This window comes from Bolinopsis microptera, chromosome 1 (genome assembly GCF_026151205.1).
Source record: "Bolinopsis microptera isolate Bmic1 chromosome 1, MBARI_Bmic_1.0, whole genome shotgun sequence".
NCBI lineage: Eukaryota > Metazoa > Ctenophora > Tentaculata > Lobata > Bolinopsidae > Bolinopsis > Bolinopsis microptera.
Genome location: NC_087072.1, coordinates 20349854 through 20367142, shown reverse-complemented (window position 1 = coordinate 20367142; position 17289 = coordinate 20349854). Strand labels below are relative to the sequence as shown.

Genomic DNA, 17289 nt, shown 5'->3' with positions numbered 1-17289 from the left:
CCTCGTAACCCTCGTGATCACAATGGTGTGGATGATGGTATTGGTGTAGAAGTGATGTCATTATTTGGCTCTGTAAATACTCCAAGATCAAGGGAATTATCAAACTGTTGATTGGCCATAGCATATTTATATCGATAATAATTGACAAAGCCACAAATCAACACCAGTTATAGGGATTACGGTCAACTTCAACTGAATAAATTTTGTACATCGATCGAAGTAATAAGTCCTTTTGTGATATTTGTTAAAAGTAAACAGGTGTATTGGTGTTAAACTTTAAATAAAATCAAGTTTCTCATACATTTTTAGTTAATTGAATCTAAGCGATATCGCAAGTGTCATTATTATACTGGACACAAATCTTTTAACTGAAAGCCATTGACTGAAATTAAATTAATAACGCCACTCAGCTTGTAGTTGAGAAAAGAGGTTGAAAATAATGTTATCTACTTAATAACTTGAGATTAAAAACTTGAAAGTAAGCACATAATATTAATCGAATATGCAAGTGCTCGCTTTTCGAAAGCCTCAAGAAACGGATAGTATCGTGGATTATCTGGTTGAATTAACGACTCGTTTTTAGTGCTTGTTTTAAACTCCGACCACAACCTCAGCAACAGCCAGCAAAACCGAGGTTTCGACCTACGTCTTCATTTTTCGACAAGTATAGGAATTGTAATGTTAAATTATTTTCCCGGCATTGCTAGTCTATCAAATACTTCTTTAGATTGCTTTTCTTGTTTTGAAGACTCGACTATTATGTCGGTTAAATCTTTGATGTACGTTTTAATCTTTATCAACTGATCGTCGACACTTTCTGCTTCCTGAAAATGAGTTATAGTTCGTATAATATCGATAAACTTTAAGTGTAATTACCGTCAATAATATTAGTCTCAAACTATTGCTGTGTAAATTAATTTGCATAATATCTGCTCAGGTCCAATCCTCAAACCTTTGCAGGTATCCCCCTTTGTTTGTATATCTGAACATAGATATTCTCAGTTGCCATCTTGACTCTGCCGAGTAGCAGAACGTTCCTTGCGGCTGTGTTCTGGATATGCGTCCACAAACTTTCCCACTTCTGGTGATTAGACATCGCTGTCTCTTTCCTCCACTGAGATTAAAACTGCTTAAGAATAGTGTTGAAAACACGTCGATGATATTTTGGGTTGTCTAGATATTTTACTTTTGATGCTGCATCATTGCCTCCCCATTAATTGGAACTTGGTAGTTCCCGAAATACGTGTAGTTTGACATCAAATTAAATATTTTAACCCACGTTGGTTTTTAATCAAATAAAGATATCTTCTTCTAAGTTATTTACCGTAAGATCAGCAATGATGTTTGTGTATCTCATGGTGGCCTCGTCATTCTTCGTTATCATGGTGTAGTACTCCTGTTTCATCGAGTCCAACCTATCCGTCATAACTGTGGACTTTTCTATCATATCTCCCAGATTGGATGACAGAGTGTCGTGCCTGATAGGAAATGTCTTCTATCAATGCGTGAAATTTCAATAATGTAGGTACTTAAAGGTTGACGACCGATTTTGGAATTTTTCTATTTTTAAACACGTTGTGTTCAACTCTGCGACAAAGTTTTACCAAAGTAAACCATGAATAATCAGCTCTTACTTTCTTAATATATCTTTGAGCTCCTGGAACTCTCCAGACTTTTCTATAACTCGTTCCATGTAACTCCGGTACACTTTCTCACGCTCCGACACTTTTCGTTGCTTTTCCAAAAAAGACGTCAGCTTCTCTGGTCGAAAAAAACTTAAAGTTTAGGGCTTTAAAATGAGAAAATCGATTCTATCATTCCTTTGGTTTCTAATTGGTTTTAAGTTTAAAAAATAACAGTGGAATGAGTTTCATCTTCTTGCGAACATTCAGCACGATCACGTCGGTTAGTGGCCATAAACGTCAAATTAACCACAGCTTGAGACTTTCTTTTACAATTAAACCACTATTATAACCGCAGTAGATGGTGTTGGCTGATTTAAAGTCAAGAGTTAATGACGATATAATTATGATTTCTTGCCAGTTTTCAATCAGGTACAGTTGCCATGCAATAAACACACGATCTTTCTGAGCATATAGTGATCACTGCTCATCTATTTTAATTTTTTAAATGCAATTGTCACAGAATGAAACGTCAATTTACAGAATGAAAAGTTTTATAGAAGTTGGATTGTTGTGTGGTCATGGTGTCTCTTTTAAACATCGTTCTTTGATTAATAAAACGTTATTATTGTGCGTGCATGATGTTTACTCCAATTATTTTGCTAGGTGGCTCTGTACAATCAATAATGCACGACGTCCAATTTGTAAATATGTGAAACAATCTCAATCTGATTTAGATTGATGAGACCAATATTCGTAAACAGTTTATTCGATCTTTACACTTTTACAGTCCACTTTACCAATGTGAAGGTTTGATACGATCGTTACACTGCATTCACAAGCTAAAATCTTAAAAGAAGCATGATCATGTCAATCTTTTAACGTGGTGTTTGCAGTAACTTGTAAGATTATGGATGGATGAGCTTGTTCTCAGTGGTATACTTTATTTACAGGGGACGGCATTTGGAGAAATTCTACAAATTTTGTATAAAATTTGAAAATTATACTTTGGTCTAGGAAGCACAGTCGCCCTATCAGGTGACTACAATTGTAGGGGCTGCAAAACAAGCACGAGTAGTAGCATGAAAGTGTATTCCAATCAAATGCTAAGTTGACGAGACCCGGATAGGTAGTATTTCTGCAGGTGGCTGGTTATTGGGCGGCGCTCAGCCTGTCATTCCGCCTAATCTCTATGTTTATGAACATTATAGCCAATATTATATGGAAACAGTTAAAATGCTATTAATATGCTGGTTGACTGCTTGATGCCAGTCATACCAGTCAGGACACAGAACCTGTACATTTTTTGTTCCTCTCTAAATAAATTTTTTGTTCCATCTCTAAATAGTTTAATGAAACTACAGAATACAGATACATTTTTGATCAAAATATAATATCATGTTACCTCTTTCTGCCATCTTCGCTTCTGCTTCTTCAACCTTTTGCTCTTTTTCCTGTCTTTCGTTGTTTGCCTTCTTTTCAGCCCTCTGCTTCTTGATATCCGTTTCTATGAGGAACTGGTTGAACTTCATGAGTGAGCCTCTCAGACTTAGCTCCTTCTTGTCCAATTCTTCCCTCCTTGAGTTTAGAGATGCCATTTTCATTTGGAACGCCTCTTTTTGTGCTGATAGTGCCTGGAAAGATGGGTTACAGATATTTATGATTAATTTACGTTGAATAATAATGTTAACGATCTCCGGATCTCTTGTGAGAGGAAACCCTCATCTACTTTCGGTACCTGTTCCAACTCGAGCATCTCTCGCTTCTTCTCCAACAGCCTCGTAGCAGCTGTCATGTGGTTCTCCGAGGCATCTGGGTCTGGGATGGAAAGTTTGCAGGATTAAGGTTTTAATAATTTAGGACAATCCAACGTTGGGATGTATAAACTGGTTTAGGTTCAGAATCAAGCTCACGAAAATCAGCGGAAATCAATCTTGGTAATTTTGTGTTTATATGAACGTCTATCAAAGACAAGAGGACTTTTATTCCGGGCAATCGCCAAAAATGTTGTCAAAACTTTGTACCACAATTCTTTATATTACTAACCTTGGAATAGCCGTTCAGAGAACTTGGATTGAAAATACTCTTCAAAGTTGAAGGCTGCCATCTTCTAGATTTGATATCTGGCAGACAAATATACAATATTTTTAGTTGTACTTACTCTCTAAAACAAACTTCTCCCAAACACTGGGATGTCTTTTAAAAGTTGTGTTTACCAATTATTTTTAAAATTTACTGATCTCGAGCAACAACAAATACAGCAAGAATAAGTGAAAAATGTCTAAACGGCTCCTTCGTGATCGGCAACGATAACATGATATAGCGGAGCAAACAAGTGCACTATTGGTTTATGTTGCATATATTCGAGCAGTGCATGCGACGGTGTGCAGTTTAACACGAGCTGTAGGACCCTCTGCATGATTTTCTTATCGGGAACTTGGCTGGTCACATCGACTAACTCTCATCATTTTCGGCCGGAATTGCGGGATTATTTCACTTTGTTTGTAAAGTTTTAAATACCATTGTTTTATATTGCTGCGGTTTTCGGTGACGATAATTTCATAACTAACAGCATTAATAACCAAATATCAGTGTTGAGCCCATAAGCTTGGAATTTGGTCGCTGCCATTTCGAACACCTTGATGAAGATGAAAATTATTTACCACACTTTAAGCGCTGGATGTGACTTCAGTCAAATTACCCTCACGAGATGGTTTCTCGGTAATTATACTAAACTATTGCTGGTCTGTTCGCTCAGCACAAGCTGTGCAGGTGTGAAAACTAAAACAAATGCATAATATAAATGTGAATTTGTTGAACTGCGTTTTCAAACAATATGAATCAAATGAACTTTTTCGATCCACCGGATATATCAAGCATATTCATGTGACATGTCAAAAATGTTATTTGCAGCACGCACGGCCTATTACATATTGTTCAATCCAATTTCATCTTCGATATTGATTTCTTATCCAATATCCATGTCTTAGACTCAGTCCTGATCAGTATTGAACAAATGAAATGTGTTCGACATTCTCGATGTGAACTTCAACTTCATCTCACAGACCTTAATTTGAGTAGTTCAGTGAAGATGCTCCACCGACCAGCTACCACACCATCAACACGTAACAGCTTCCCTCTTCAAGAATGACCCTTAATACTCTTCATACTCTTGTTAAACTTAGTAATGATTATGGAGATGGGTATAGTCATGATGGTCAGGTTAACAATTGTGTAGCACGCAGCCAGGATCTTGCCGAACTCAGTCCTGGGAACCATATCTCCGTAACCCACTGTCCCGATAGTAACCACACAGAACCACATACCACTAAAAGCGCTGTTAAACTGAGCTGGATTCGATGTTGGCTGGTTTGCAATCGGCTTACCAATTAGGTTAACATTTAGGTTACCAACTAGGTTACCAACCATGTGATCGGTTAGGTTACCAGTTAGGTTACCACTAATGTCACCAGTTTGGCTACCGATGAGCTTGCCAGTTAAGTTACCAGCCAGGTTACCGTTCAGGTCACTAATAAGTGTACCGTTAATGTTACCAATTAGGTCACTAGTAATGTAACCAGTAAGGTTAGTAGTCAGGTTAGCAGCTAGGTAAGCAAGTTGGTTACCAGGTAAGTTTCCAATTAGGTTACCAATTAGGTTACCATTTAGACTACCAATTAAATTGCCAGTTAGGTTACCAGTAACGTTACTGGCTAGGTTCCAAATTATGCTAGTAGTTAGGTTGGCGCTTAAGTTATCAGTCAGGTTTTCATTCATGATGATGTTGTCAGTAAGATTATAAGTGGGGATGACGAGGTGTCTGCTAGGGTCCCGCTCCACGAAATAAATGAGTGGTCCGAACATAAGGACCCCTATACTCCACATTAAAAGAAGGAGCACGATCTCCGGGATACTCGTCATCAGGAAGTGGATCATCGTCTGACTTCCGGGGGAGTGTCGGAAGAGTTTCAGGATTCGGAGAAGACGGATTAAACGTAGAACTCTGAATCCTCCGACCTTGAAATTGTTCATAGTTAGCCTCTAAACTTTAAGTATGGTATGTTAAATGGTATAGGGTTGGTGGAACAAATAAATGGCAAAACAAAAGCTCAACATCCTTCTAATGGGAACCAACGCAAATGTTAGTAGTAAATAGTACCTGCTCGAGGTAGTCTTTAGCAATTAGTTTCAGATAGAAAGGAAGGATGGAGATAATATCGATCCAGTTTGTGGCGCTCGAGAAGTAAAGTTTCTTGCTAGGATAGACTGTGATGAGGACCACAGTCTGTATCGTAAAGTAGACGTTCACAAACACTTCTATTCCATAACAAACCTGAAGATTCATGTCACATTTAAGGTTCATGTCAAGCAATTAATTTTTGTTTTAAATACTTGTTATAAATTTCCTTATAAAAATCACTGAGAATGTACAAAATGAACAATTAAAAAATTATTTATTTTTTAAAGATTTTGATCCTTTAACCATCATAAAACATACCGATTCAAACATGTAGTGTCTTTTTAGCTCCTCCACTGACTCCAATACCAGCACAATAGTGCTGATAATGATCATCAACAGATCGAAGATAGCATAAGCGGTAGCTAGTCTGGAGTACCCTGGAAACTCAATATGAAGCAGTATCTCCTCTCTCCTACTCTTCGCTTTGTACTCCCTCAAGTCAGCCACTGGGGCAGCGTTCACTTTGTGAAGGTAACATTCCAGTCCGTAGAACTCTAACTCTGTCTGGAAGTTTGGGATCATTCAAATTTTATGTAAGTAGCTTAAGCTGGGTTAGTGAGTTTGAAAATGTTCACGCTAGGAGGTGGGGGATCGTATCTGAATTTTTGAGAGTACTGTTAAAATGAAGTTGAATTTTACTTCATTGTGTAAACATTTATACGGGATAATTTAGGTACCTCAAAAACATGTTTAGGTATACAAGGGGGACAAATGAGTTCCTCGTCGTTAGTGTAGAATCTCATCACAGCATTGAACACGTGTTTCTGTTTTTCTAGGAAGTATTCCTCTCTTGATTCGACGTAATACTTTTTTATCTGACTGGAGCCCAGTAAAGTTTCAGGGTATGGTTCAAAAACTGAGAAGTCCACCAAAAATTGGGTCCCTGATACGTTTATTACCTGAAAATAAAATAATTCATGGGTTGCTATTATGTTGATAAGTTTGAAACCCTTATAACTTCGTCTGTTTTTGCATTATTTTAATTTCAAACAGTGAATGGGCTTTGAAGATATGCTCAACTGTAATTACCTCTGCGTTATTCGAGGTTTTTGTCAGATCGTTGTCAGGGAATATATCCGCACACTCTGCAACAACATCCACGTCTCTACACACACCGTTTTGGTAGTCGGAAACGTCCTCCTTCCATGATCCAGAGTCATCAGACGGCGGTTCTTCCTGCTCCCTTATAAAGAAATTTAAGCATTAACATTTTTAAAACATTATATTTGAACAATTTACTGAACTGATAAACTTGTAATATTGTCTCCTATTTATTATCATAAATATCTTAACGACTCAAACATATAACTGCGGGTATGAGCACCTGATCAGTTTCCAGTAGATCTTGGAGTTGACTTTACCGATATAGCTCGGTTTCCCCAGCAACATATCCAAACAATCAGGCATATTTTTATTGTTATGACGGGACAGAAAAAAACTTAAATTTCTGTCTGGCAACGAAAAATGACCAAGATCCGTTTTAATGACGGAAAATGTGGATGCTGTACAGTTGTAAAGTTATAAGTTATAATTATCAAACGTATAAGTATAGCTATAATTTACAGGTATACAGTATAGCTATCAAGTATAAGCCGCCGAAACAGGCCTCATTTTGCGTCTGGAACCAACCAGTACTGAACATTAGTATACGGACTAGCGGCCGAAATGTGGGGCTATTAAATCATTAGCTTATGACTGGTTACAGGACTCTACTGTGTAGCTGCCTTTATCACTGACACAGACTGTTTATTGTCTTTAATAACCACCTATAATTTGACTGAATATATGCAGGCAATCAAGGGGCACCCTGGGCCTGGGTAGTGGGTATGCAGCTACAATGAAACACCGCCATTCACTAGATCTATTATCTAACGGTTTATAAATAGTTATTAAAGTTAGGGTTTGCAATCCACCAGGGGACGTTTAACGAGATACCATGTTAATGTCATTGTACGATTAAACAGAAAGGTTTTAAATAAATCAGAGACCAAAACTATTTTACTATTTTACAGAGCACTTTAACAGTTTAACTTACTCGAGTACCAAATGAACAATGTTCTGAAAACAGTTCTCCTTCCGGTCAAATCTCATCCATCTCTTGTCAGCTATCGCCACATACCGTTCCCTGAGTTTCCTCACTTTAGTCCTGGGAAGGAGGGGGCAAATAACACAAATACAATGTGCTCCTCAAAGTGCAGTTGAGTTGCATCATCGATTCATCATGGCAATGATGATGTTGGTTACCATAATTGGCAGACTAGATAACACTTTAACACAACATACTCGAAAGTAATGTTTTACATAATTTCCCCCCGATAAATTTGCGGTTTTTCAAAAACAATAACATCAAGAACATTGCTCTTGGGAATTTCATTTTCTGAAATGTTGAAAAGGGCGTGGTGAAGATCTATTAATCTTCAAATTGCAAATCAGGAATTGAAGCATGACACTTGCTAGATAGTGCTAGTAGACCCAAGATCTGTAGCATGTCTCTGTTATCAGCCGAAACGTTAGTGCACATTGACTTTTGGGCCATTTTATTAATATTACGGCTGGTGTACCTTAATTCAAAACTGTTTTTCCGAAACCCTTTATTGAAACCAAGCTTGTTCCGGATAGAGTTATTTATCTTTTTTCTGTAATGTTCATGGAGTTTGCTACTCATTTTAACATGAGATCTATAAATTCGATTGGCTCACTGAAAATTGGCCCTGCAACGAGGCCTGGGAAAATTACAAACTTTACTGCGACATAAAGTTCGACAAACTTAACATAAACGAGCTCTGCAGTTCTTAAAGATGACCGCACTAATTGCTAGTAACAACCGCACCCATAAGTGACGTTAGTCGCAATTCCACCTAGTACCTAGAGTCTTATCTTGTAATGTTATTCATAGACAGCTTCTGAGGAGTGAAGTATGTATTCCTAATCCTATCGCTAAAACAATAGGGACCACTCGTAGACGGCAAGGTAATTGGTTTTTAATTGATCTTAGATAAAAAACAGAAAATTATGATTGACTCACGTTGAACTGATTATTAACGGCATAATTCTCGAGCCAAATCTAAGGGAAATATTCAACGACGGAACTTCATTGCCATGGCGACCTATTAAAATCGACCATTCAAACCGAAACTTTCGAGCATTCAGTAAAGCAAAAGAGGCAAAATGTTTTTAGTTTAACTTTAAGTGCGTTTTTTTCGAATTGGGATAATGCAGCTCAGTAAATTGATCAATGATTGGAGCCAGAATTCTAAAATGTATTACAATTAGATGTCCTAACTTTGACGCCTCTCGGAAACACAAATAAGGGAGACTAAACAACATGAACAAGCTGAAGCCAATTGACATTGTTTTAGAAGTTAGCATGATTATTGACCGGTGTGGTTGTTAATCTGTTGGAATATAGATATCCGGCCTGCTTTCTCCACTAAACTGCACCTCATTTACAATAGCACATGCTTTTTAGCACTTAACAACATGCAAATAATGTCATTATAGCATTATGATCTTCATCGGGACCGTTTGAAGTATGACTTAACAACAGGGTAAACGGAATACTTGCGTAGTTTTACATGAGAAATACCTAACCTGGTCTGTCAGAAATTTCAGTGAAAGCCAAACCCCTCTCAGAAATTTCTAAGCACAGACTAATCAAACCCAGTCAGTCTATTTTTGACACAAGGTCAAGTTAACATAAAAAGGTGCAAAATATCAGCGGGTATTTACTTACATTTTGGGTAGGACCTGCTTGGAGGGGTTTTTCCTCACTATGGGTCTCCTATACTGATCAGACGCCTCAACCTGAACCCCAAGGTTCTGCAGCTTCTTGTTGGCCATGCTGGTTAACTCTGTCTGCATGTAGAGTCCCCCGGCCGCTACGCTTCCAGCCGCCATGCTGATCTTGTCCTGGACCTGGCTAACCCCGGGGAAGAGTTAGCAACACCTTGTAACAAACACTAAAATACAAAGATATATTGCCAACCTGGCGGTTTGACCGTGCTGTTATCAAAGTGATACAGTTGCTAGCCTAATATGTAGCCTTGTCTGGCCTAGATAATAGGATACGTCAAATGTAACAATTATAGAGTGGCGGTGACAGCTAGTTTCATAGGTTGGCACATCATCCCAGATATAATGTGTGGCGGTTGGGTTGGAGGGACTACTACACAACATGACGATCACCAATAACAGCAAAGCAGCAGATGTTATGGAATAAAGTATTGACAGAGACGCTCTTTGTCTAGATTACGCACGACACGCGTGTAACGATGCATGTGTCCTGACTCCCGACCAGCCTCCATTGGGAAAGCAAGATATCCAGCACAAAGGATATATGCTAATACCTCCATCATGTAGAACATATGCTAATACCATTATTAATACCAATAAAACAGTATTATCTAAAGAAGACCAGAGCAATTTTAGGACCTAGATCTGTGTTAAGCTGAAAGAGTGGATGAAGTGTGGGTGACTCCATTGTTCTGCAATTATAGTCGTGTTTTATCACTTACAAACCTTCACACCCAGCACAATAGTCAATACAGAGTTGTGAATAGATAGTAGATCTCACTTTTGGAGATGTCTGTATATTAAATATTACGTCGCACTGTGTACAGTATAGCTAAACACTAGTAAATGTTATTATTAATTCGCTACATAACATACATTGTTAAGCTGAGAGATGCCTGATGCAATTGATGGACAAAGATTTATGGCAAGATCAACTTCAAATTGAGCTGGAAAGAGACAACTACAAATTGAGCTGAGAAGAAAACACTTTTCTTCGTTTGTAATTCTTGAATTAAGATGGTGCCAGTCTGCTCTTCTAAATCCTATTGACAAATAATTAATGAAAGAAGACAGGTAGAGATCTGCATTGTATTCTTATTATTAGTTCATCAAAACAATGGAGAACAGTTTTGTTGAAACATGATGTATTATGGCTGTTATTATAATGGCTGCACCAATTGTTGTTGGAGAGTGCGTATTAGATGTCAACCATGTAGGACGTAGGTAAGTACTAAGTAAGTACACGACGGGCATGATTTTGCCTTTGAGATAAAGTTTAAAATATGAAGTATCTGCATCACAAAATTTACTTAATTGGCTTAAATTTCTGTCTTGATAATTATGAGGAATTTAACGATATAAACAGCAATACAAGTAGACAATCCACTAAATTAATCGTTTACGTTATCTTTGTTAGTTGTTATAGATTCAGATACTTGGTACTCGGTTGGAAATGGCTGACGGAAAACCAGAACGGAGAGGAAGTCTCCTCGGCATTCCTCCACGTGAGTAGACATTGAAGTATTAACATTAGCAGTAACTTAGTTTGGTGCTTCACTCGTAATAATTTCTTAAAACGTGCAGCAAGTTCTTAGAATATAGAATGTTGGGCCAACAATGAAAAAACAACATAAAAGTTAAATGTATTACTTACAAACCAGTGAATGTTCCATCGGTCTTGACATGATATCAAAGAAATTAATGAATAAAATAAAGTGGTCATATTTCGGCTATAATTACAGCTATGAATGGCTCCAATTGACAAGGCAAACTACCTCATGTCATATCAAAGAAAACGATAATTCAAAAGAAGAGGACATAAAACAGCTGATGAATGCATAATTATAGACATGAATTGTTCTAATTTTATCATCGCCCAAGGGAATTAGGGAATGATCCATTTGGTTTAGAAATAATATGGCCTGACTCGGCTAGTTTTAAGTTAGAGTTGTATTATCTTCCATGAATCAATTCTATTTCTAGCTTTAACTTTAATTTAATTGAAAAGATCAAAAGATGGATATCTTAAAAATTTACAGACTCGGAAAATGATCTGCAAAACGTTCTGGCAGGCCACCAAGTCAACGTTATGCAATATGCATATAGAAACTGTAACTTAACTTTGAACCCGGAAGTTTGTGATTTCGAATTTATAGCGTTCTAGTTGGCCATTACCTGATTTACAGGCCATAATGCTTCATTAACCAAAGATATGGAAGAATACCTTATAGCCGGAGTAGGTAAGAAACAAGCTTCAGAGCACAGCAAATAGTCTGGAAATGGGATATGATAGCTAGCTCTTATGATATCGATATTCCTGCACAAGATAGAGCAATTATCAGCGAATAGAAGTAGAACTCCGTTCTGTGTAATTGAGTAATTGAGTAATTGTTTAAGTACTTATATTACATATTACATAAGTCCGAGTCAGACGCCATCTATGTCGACTAATGTTATAAATTGCTGACCTGCTGGTCATCACGACTAAGAGTTAAATACCACATACTATTCTATCAAGGACGTGTGTTCAAAGTGAGTCAGAGCTAGTGTTGTATCAGTGCCACTCAAAGAGTGATCAAATTAACTGCAAATTAATGTTTTTTTGTAATACTATATCTTTATTTCTTGTACAATGACATGCAATTGAATTATTGTTTTATTGAAATATGTGTTTTGTTGCACATTTGTTACCTTTAGATGAACTTATGTTAAGTTGTGCATCATTATTGAGTCTCCTTTATTGATTCTTTCATTTCTGGCCTTGTCACAATGTCACATTTCTCCTTGCTCGATTGCATTATTCGGTGATCTAGATCTGTTTGAGGTATCACACAGTAGGTGGTTCCATTTCCATGTTGCGGAGTAATCGTAATTTTTTTTAGATAAATCATTAGTGCACTGGCAAAATTTCATGGTAAGGGATCGTTTACATAATCATATTGCATAATGATTTTTTGACCAATCTTGATCATCTCAATTCTCAGTCAGCATCAGGGTACCACGCACTATTGTAACTGCACGTTTTAGAGATATCTCTGATTTCTCCTCGAGAATTTTGATCTTAAGCGTGATCACAATGAGTTTTTTTTTCATTTTTGAGAAAATGCACAGAAATAGCCGTAGAGATATATGTTAGCCTTGCCTTTGAAACTTTATATACTTAATATATACTTAATATGTTCGCTTTTTTGGAAATATTCTCAGGGCAGACAAGGCTATCGTTAAGGGAGCCTTCACCTGCCTTGCCCCATTGCTGGCTATACTTGGCTGAGTTTTACACATTGTTATAAGAATAAGATAATATGATGTGCTCATTAAGAAACCAAATCCTTCCCTCCCCCTCAGCGATTACAGTTTACGTAATATGTGAACGACCCCTAAGTTCCAGTTTTATTCCCGGTCCCGGCACATTTTGCCAGTCCCGAACCTAGTATAGGAAAAAAGTGGTACCGGTCGATCTTTGAATAATGGTAAATGAAACAATCGTCAAACAATTATTTTTAGTGAGCAGAGGCAACATGTACGTACTACGTGCGGTAATATTTTGTAAATAGTGCGATTCCGCACCAGCCCAAAACTGTTTAAGTGCGGAAAATTTGGAGAAAAAAAATGCAATTGAGCTGAACAATTCGCCAAATTTGCAGACTTGAATTATTCCCAGGTTGAATTATTCAATTCAGCGTAGCATATAACGTTATAACGTTGCCTTACTGAGTTACAGTTTGAATTTGAGTTAGTGTTACACTACAATTAAGTTACAAGGTGTCTTACGTATTACTAATACGTAATGTTTAGCTCTCACCGGGTCATCTGGCACTTCACGATGTGTACACCTATATAAATATAATATTGATCCCCATAGAAGGTTTTGAAATTATTGTTATTTAACGATCATTATTTTACAATTATTATCATTTTACTATCATTATTTTACAATTAACGGCCGATAGTGCAAAAAAAAATGCAATATTGGGTCAATAACACGATTCCGCACCCACTGCAATTGTTGCCTCTGTTAGTGTTAGTGAGTATAATATCCGGAAAAAATCAGAAATTGTCTTGCAAAATCTTTAAAAGACTTCTCCGTTTGAAATAGATGGAGCTTCTGTAGCTCTTTATAAAGGCAATCTTTTTAGTTTCTCGAACTCCGTGAAAAATATGAAGCTCTCTTCTGGACAAGTATTTCTTGGTGTAATATCTTTGCATCTTAACAATGCTCACGTGATCTCATTGTGGGGAGCTCTGCCACTAAACCTTTAACATGACCTTTAACAGGTTTAAAGGTTACAGTAGTCAGAAATAATGTTTAACAGTTATAGCTTCTTCAGCAATATTTGCATTCGCATTTCAATCCGCCGGTCAATGTATTCATGCTGTTATTAATATTAACGGTCACCTTTAAAGATGTTTTATTTCCCCGCCACAGTTGCTGTTTAGCAAATACATAAGTTGGTGTTATGTTTTAACCTACAAGCATGCCTACATATGTTTAAATTGCTTGTCTGTTGTCATCATGGTTAAGTACACAATCGCATTCCATTCTATTAGAGTATATTAGACAGGAGACTTCAGTATAAACCTACTGTTATTCTGTCGCTCGAAAGTGATCACTCATCACTTTACCCTAATTTATGTTGCTTTTGAAATGAAAGACGATCTTTCTTTGTACTATGAAATAAAACATGTTCTATTGAGATTTTCGTTTTGTTGCAAAATGTGTAGTTAACTTTAGATGATCTTTAGAAAGGCCGGCATTGTATTTCTTTGAGTAAAATTGCAGGAGCTTCAGTAGATCTTTTAAAATTGCGCTATTTCCCGAACTCCAACAATATGAAGCTCTCTTACACACATTGCTTTGTAAAGAGCCCCGCGACCTTACTTGTGATAGGGGACCTTCACTTTACCTTTACCAAAACTTACGGTACGTTTTACAATTACAGCTCTCTCCGCCCTACTACTCTACTATTGCATTTTGATCCGAACCAATGTAATTTTCTGACTTATTACCAGTTTTTTTTATTGATAATTTCTAAAACATTCTATTTCACCGCAAGTGCCATGAGTATGTTTAAATTTGAAATGTGTGGTAGCTGATGCTTATTTGCCATTTCAGCGGAACCCCCCATACCGGAGCGAGGACCGCCCCTGACCTCCAGTATCGAGCTGAGATACATCCCCTTGTGTGTTGATCTCTGTCACTGGATCAATGATTACACTGGAGTCTCTATGGAGGTCAACCAATTCTGGACGGTAAGTTTTGCAGCTACTTGTGGGGAAATGGTGGGAAGATATCCGAGTAATCGCTGCGTGCCGTCAGGAGTTAAGGCACCCAATGGCTCTGCAATATGTTGTACCAATACCAAACCCAGTGGATGGTTACTGGTGCCATCTCCAATCTCCATTCATATGGTAACGAAGGCGGTGCCATCGCGACATAATACATATATGATGTGGATATATTTGATATTGAGCTGAATGATATAACTCACTGAATGATGTCACTGAATGGCGTCAATAGTGGTGTATTAGGTATTTTACAAAAATCGTATTTTAACTAGTGTTTAAATAATTACCTCATGTGTAACTGTAATGTGGAGCGAATAAAACTAAAGGATCTCCTGTTCAAAAACTTATAACGAAAAAATAATGCCAATAAATCAAAATGAGCAAGCATTGTGTGCGGCTTTCTTTTACTAATTGCCTTATAATGTTCTTTATTCATGCAGGTAACCAACTAGCTTTATCAATGTCACACTATACCAAACACTCCTAATGTCTAGCCATATATAAATGAACAACATTTAAATTGAATAGCTTGTGTTTGAGCGAGTATCTATCCACTAAGTTTAGTACTAATGCTAACAGACCCTCACGTCATGTTTATTTGTGTAGCTGCTGCAAGACGGGTGTATCCTGTGCGACCTGATGAACAAGATCCAGCAGCAGCACTGTGTTAACATAGAGGAGACGTATCAGTACGTTGGTTACACTCTTAAGAGGGACCTGGGAGACCAGTTATTTTATGTCAGACTCAACGTGGAGACCTTTATCAGGTGAATAATAGTTATACTATTTATTTTACTTTTAAGCTTTTATTATAAATCGCCTACGTTTTTACTGAGCAAGTCTACGATTCTGGAATTTACTTGGTAAACATGACCTGCTAAATTTACTATTTGTCTGGCCTCTAAACCTCTGAAACGACAGCCTCTAACTCTAAGTCTGTAGAGTTTAAGCGACAGATCATGTAATGCCTATGTTCTATAGTGGCAGTAATGAATCCGGCCACCATAACCTGATCCCAGTATATCATTTGTGTTGCAGGTGGGCTAAGAACTTTGGTTGTGACAAGGAGTTGCTGTGTCAGGTTGGGCACCTGGTGGAAAGGAAGGATCTGGAGCGAGCTTTGTCCTGTGTTCATGCTGTGGCTAGACGGGTTGCTGAGCTTAGGATGCCCTACCCCAAATGTGTCAAGTTGGAGGTGAGTCGTTTAACCAGGCCATGCTTACGTACCACATTTGAAATTTTAAGATTAGCTTAATCCATCTTGAAAGAGCTGGAAATATCATAAGACCCGACCGTTTTTTCGGCATCATTTATTTATAATTTTCACACTAATTATAATTGTTCCATCTCAGGGGTAGCCAAAACATTAATCCAGATTCTCAAAAAATAAAACCTAACTCGATGTGTTACCCAGGTGAAGTTTAACATGAGCTACAATGACATAGTGGACCTGTTTGATGAGCACCACTCCTCTCTGAACGAGGATCAGATCCATGTTAAGAAGTGCTACGCTGACCTTTGTGAGCAACTTGGTCTCGGCAAAATGGAGTGAGTGTTATTTTATCATCTTAACACGTGGTATTCAGCAGTGTTTTAGCAGATTATTAATCCAGGAGGACACTCAAGCCCGCATCAAAATAAACTGGGTGGAATTCTACCCTTCTGCTTAATATCCGGTTTATCCGAAGAAATCACCCTATAATTCTTCCAATACTATTTCAGTATCACAAAACCACTGAAGAGCAACTCGTCAGAATGGAAGTCTCGGCTCAGTGACTTGTGGATCGGAGAGAGGCCCCTTACAAATGGTAACATTGAGCCTATACCTGAGTGAAATACTGATACATTGAATAATGATCAGTGCAGATCATGTTTCTGTTAGCTTAAGATTAAAAGACTGTCGTTGGTAAATATTTCTTTGAATGTACATTTAATTGATGGTAATTTTGGCTATTATGTATAATATATGTTTTCATGAGAATTTAAACTAGGGTATAATCACTGTTCAAAAACATTAAATAAAGATTAAAATTGCTAACAAGAAATTAATTTGTTAGTCATTTCTTCGCACAGCGATCATTCACAGTATTTTAAAACTCATACATAAAATTCAATTTAATAACATATTTAATTGCAACATAAAATGAAGTTAATGTATTAGAAATTGAAATTCTCAGTAGAGGAAATGGAAAATTTTTAACTTGAACAAGATTAAAATTGATTATATTCTGAATCGCTTAAAAGTCAAAATAAATGATCTCAATTGATATGACTACGACTGACGAAGAATGCAATTTTTGCCTCTCTAAATTCTACATTATCAACAAAGCGCTAAAATCTACAGCAGCT

The 17289-nt window shown here is 37.3% G+C and overlaps 4 protein-coding genes across 7 annotated transcripts in view; 2 read left to right on the top strand and 2 right to left on the bottom strand.

Moving 5' to 3' along the window:
• LOC134824161 (rho GTPase-activating protein 19-like) overlaps positions 1-17289 on the top strand; it is a 120385-nt gene that overhangs the window by 15564 nt on the left and 87532 nt on the right. The window lies entirely within an intron of this gene.
• Positions 264-3965, bottom strand: LOC134816033 (coiled-coil domain-containing protein 42 homolog). Its single transcript, XM_063824727.1, has 7 exons — positions 3669-3965; positions 3361-3440; positions 3028-3256; positions 1635-1761; positions 1325-1478; positions 953-1114; positions 264-824 (listed from the first exon to the last, which is right to left on the bottom strand). The coding sequence occupies exons 1-7, from the start codon at positions 3727-3729 to the stop codon at positions 687-689; spliced, it is 951 nt and encodes a 316-aa protein (XP_063680797.1). The 5' UTR covers positions 3730-3965; the 3' UTR covers positions 264-686.
• LOC134824139 (potassium voltage-gated channel subfamily A member 10-like) lies at positions 4524-15278 on the bottom strand. Of its 2 annotated transcripts, XM_063835875.1 has the most exons (8): positions 15228-15278; positions 9596-9781; positions 7898-8008; positions 6892-7045; positions 6540-6761; positions 6121-6366; positions 5782-5955; positions 4524-5639 (listed from the first exon to the last, which is right to left on the bottom strand). In XM_063835875.1, exons 1-8 carry the CDS (start codon positions 15230-15232, stop codon positions 4764-4766), a joined length of 1974 nt encoding a protein of 657 aa, XP_063691945.1. In that variant the 5' UTR covers positions 15233-15278; the 3' UTR covers positions 4524-4763. The 2 variants fall into 2 exon arrangements, with proteins under 2 accessions (XP_063691945.1, XP_063691954.1); XM_063835884.1 differs by lacking the exons at positions 9596-9781; positions 15228-15278 and adding an exon at positions 8888-9046.
• Positions 11089-17100, top strand: LOC134824224 (GAS2-like protein 2A). 2 transcript variants are annotated; one of them, XM_063836012.1, is made up of 6 exons: positions 11089-11159; positions 14768-14904; positions 15547-15707; positions 15979-16135; positions 16355-16488; positions 16663-17100. In XM_063836012.1, the coding sequence occupies exons 1-6, from the start codon at positions 11108-11110 to the stop codon at positions 16772-16774; spliced, it is 753 nt and encodes a 250-aa protein (XP_063692082.1). In that variant the 5' UTR covers positions 11089-11107; the 3' UTR covers positions 16775-17100. The 2 variants fall into 2 exon arrangements, with proteins under 2 accessions (XP_063692082.1, XP_063692075.1); XM_063836005.1 differs by lacking the exon at positions 11089-11159 and adding an exon at positions 14201-14575.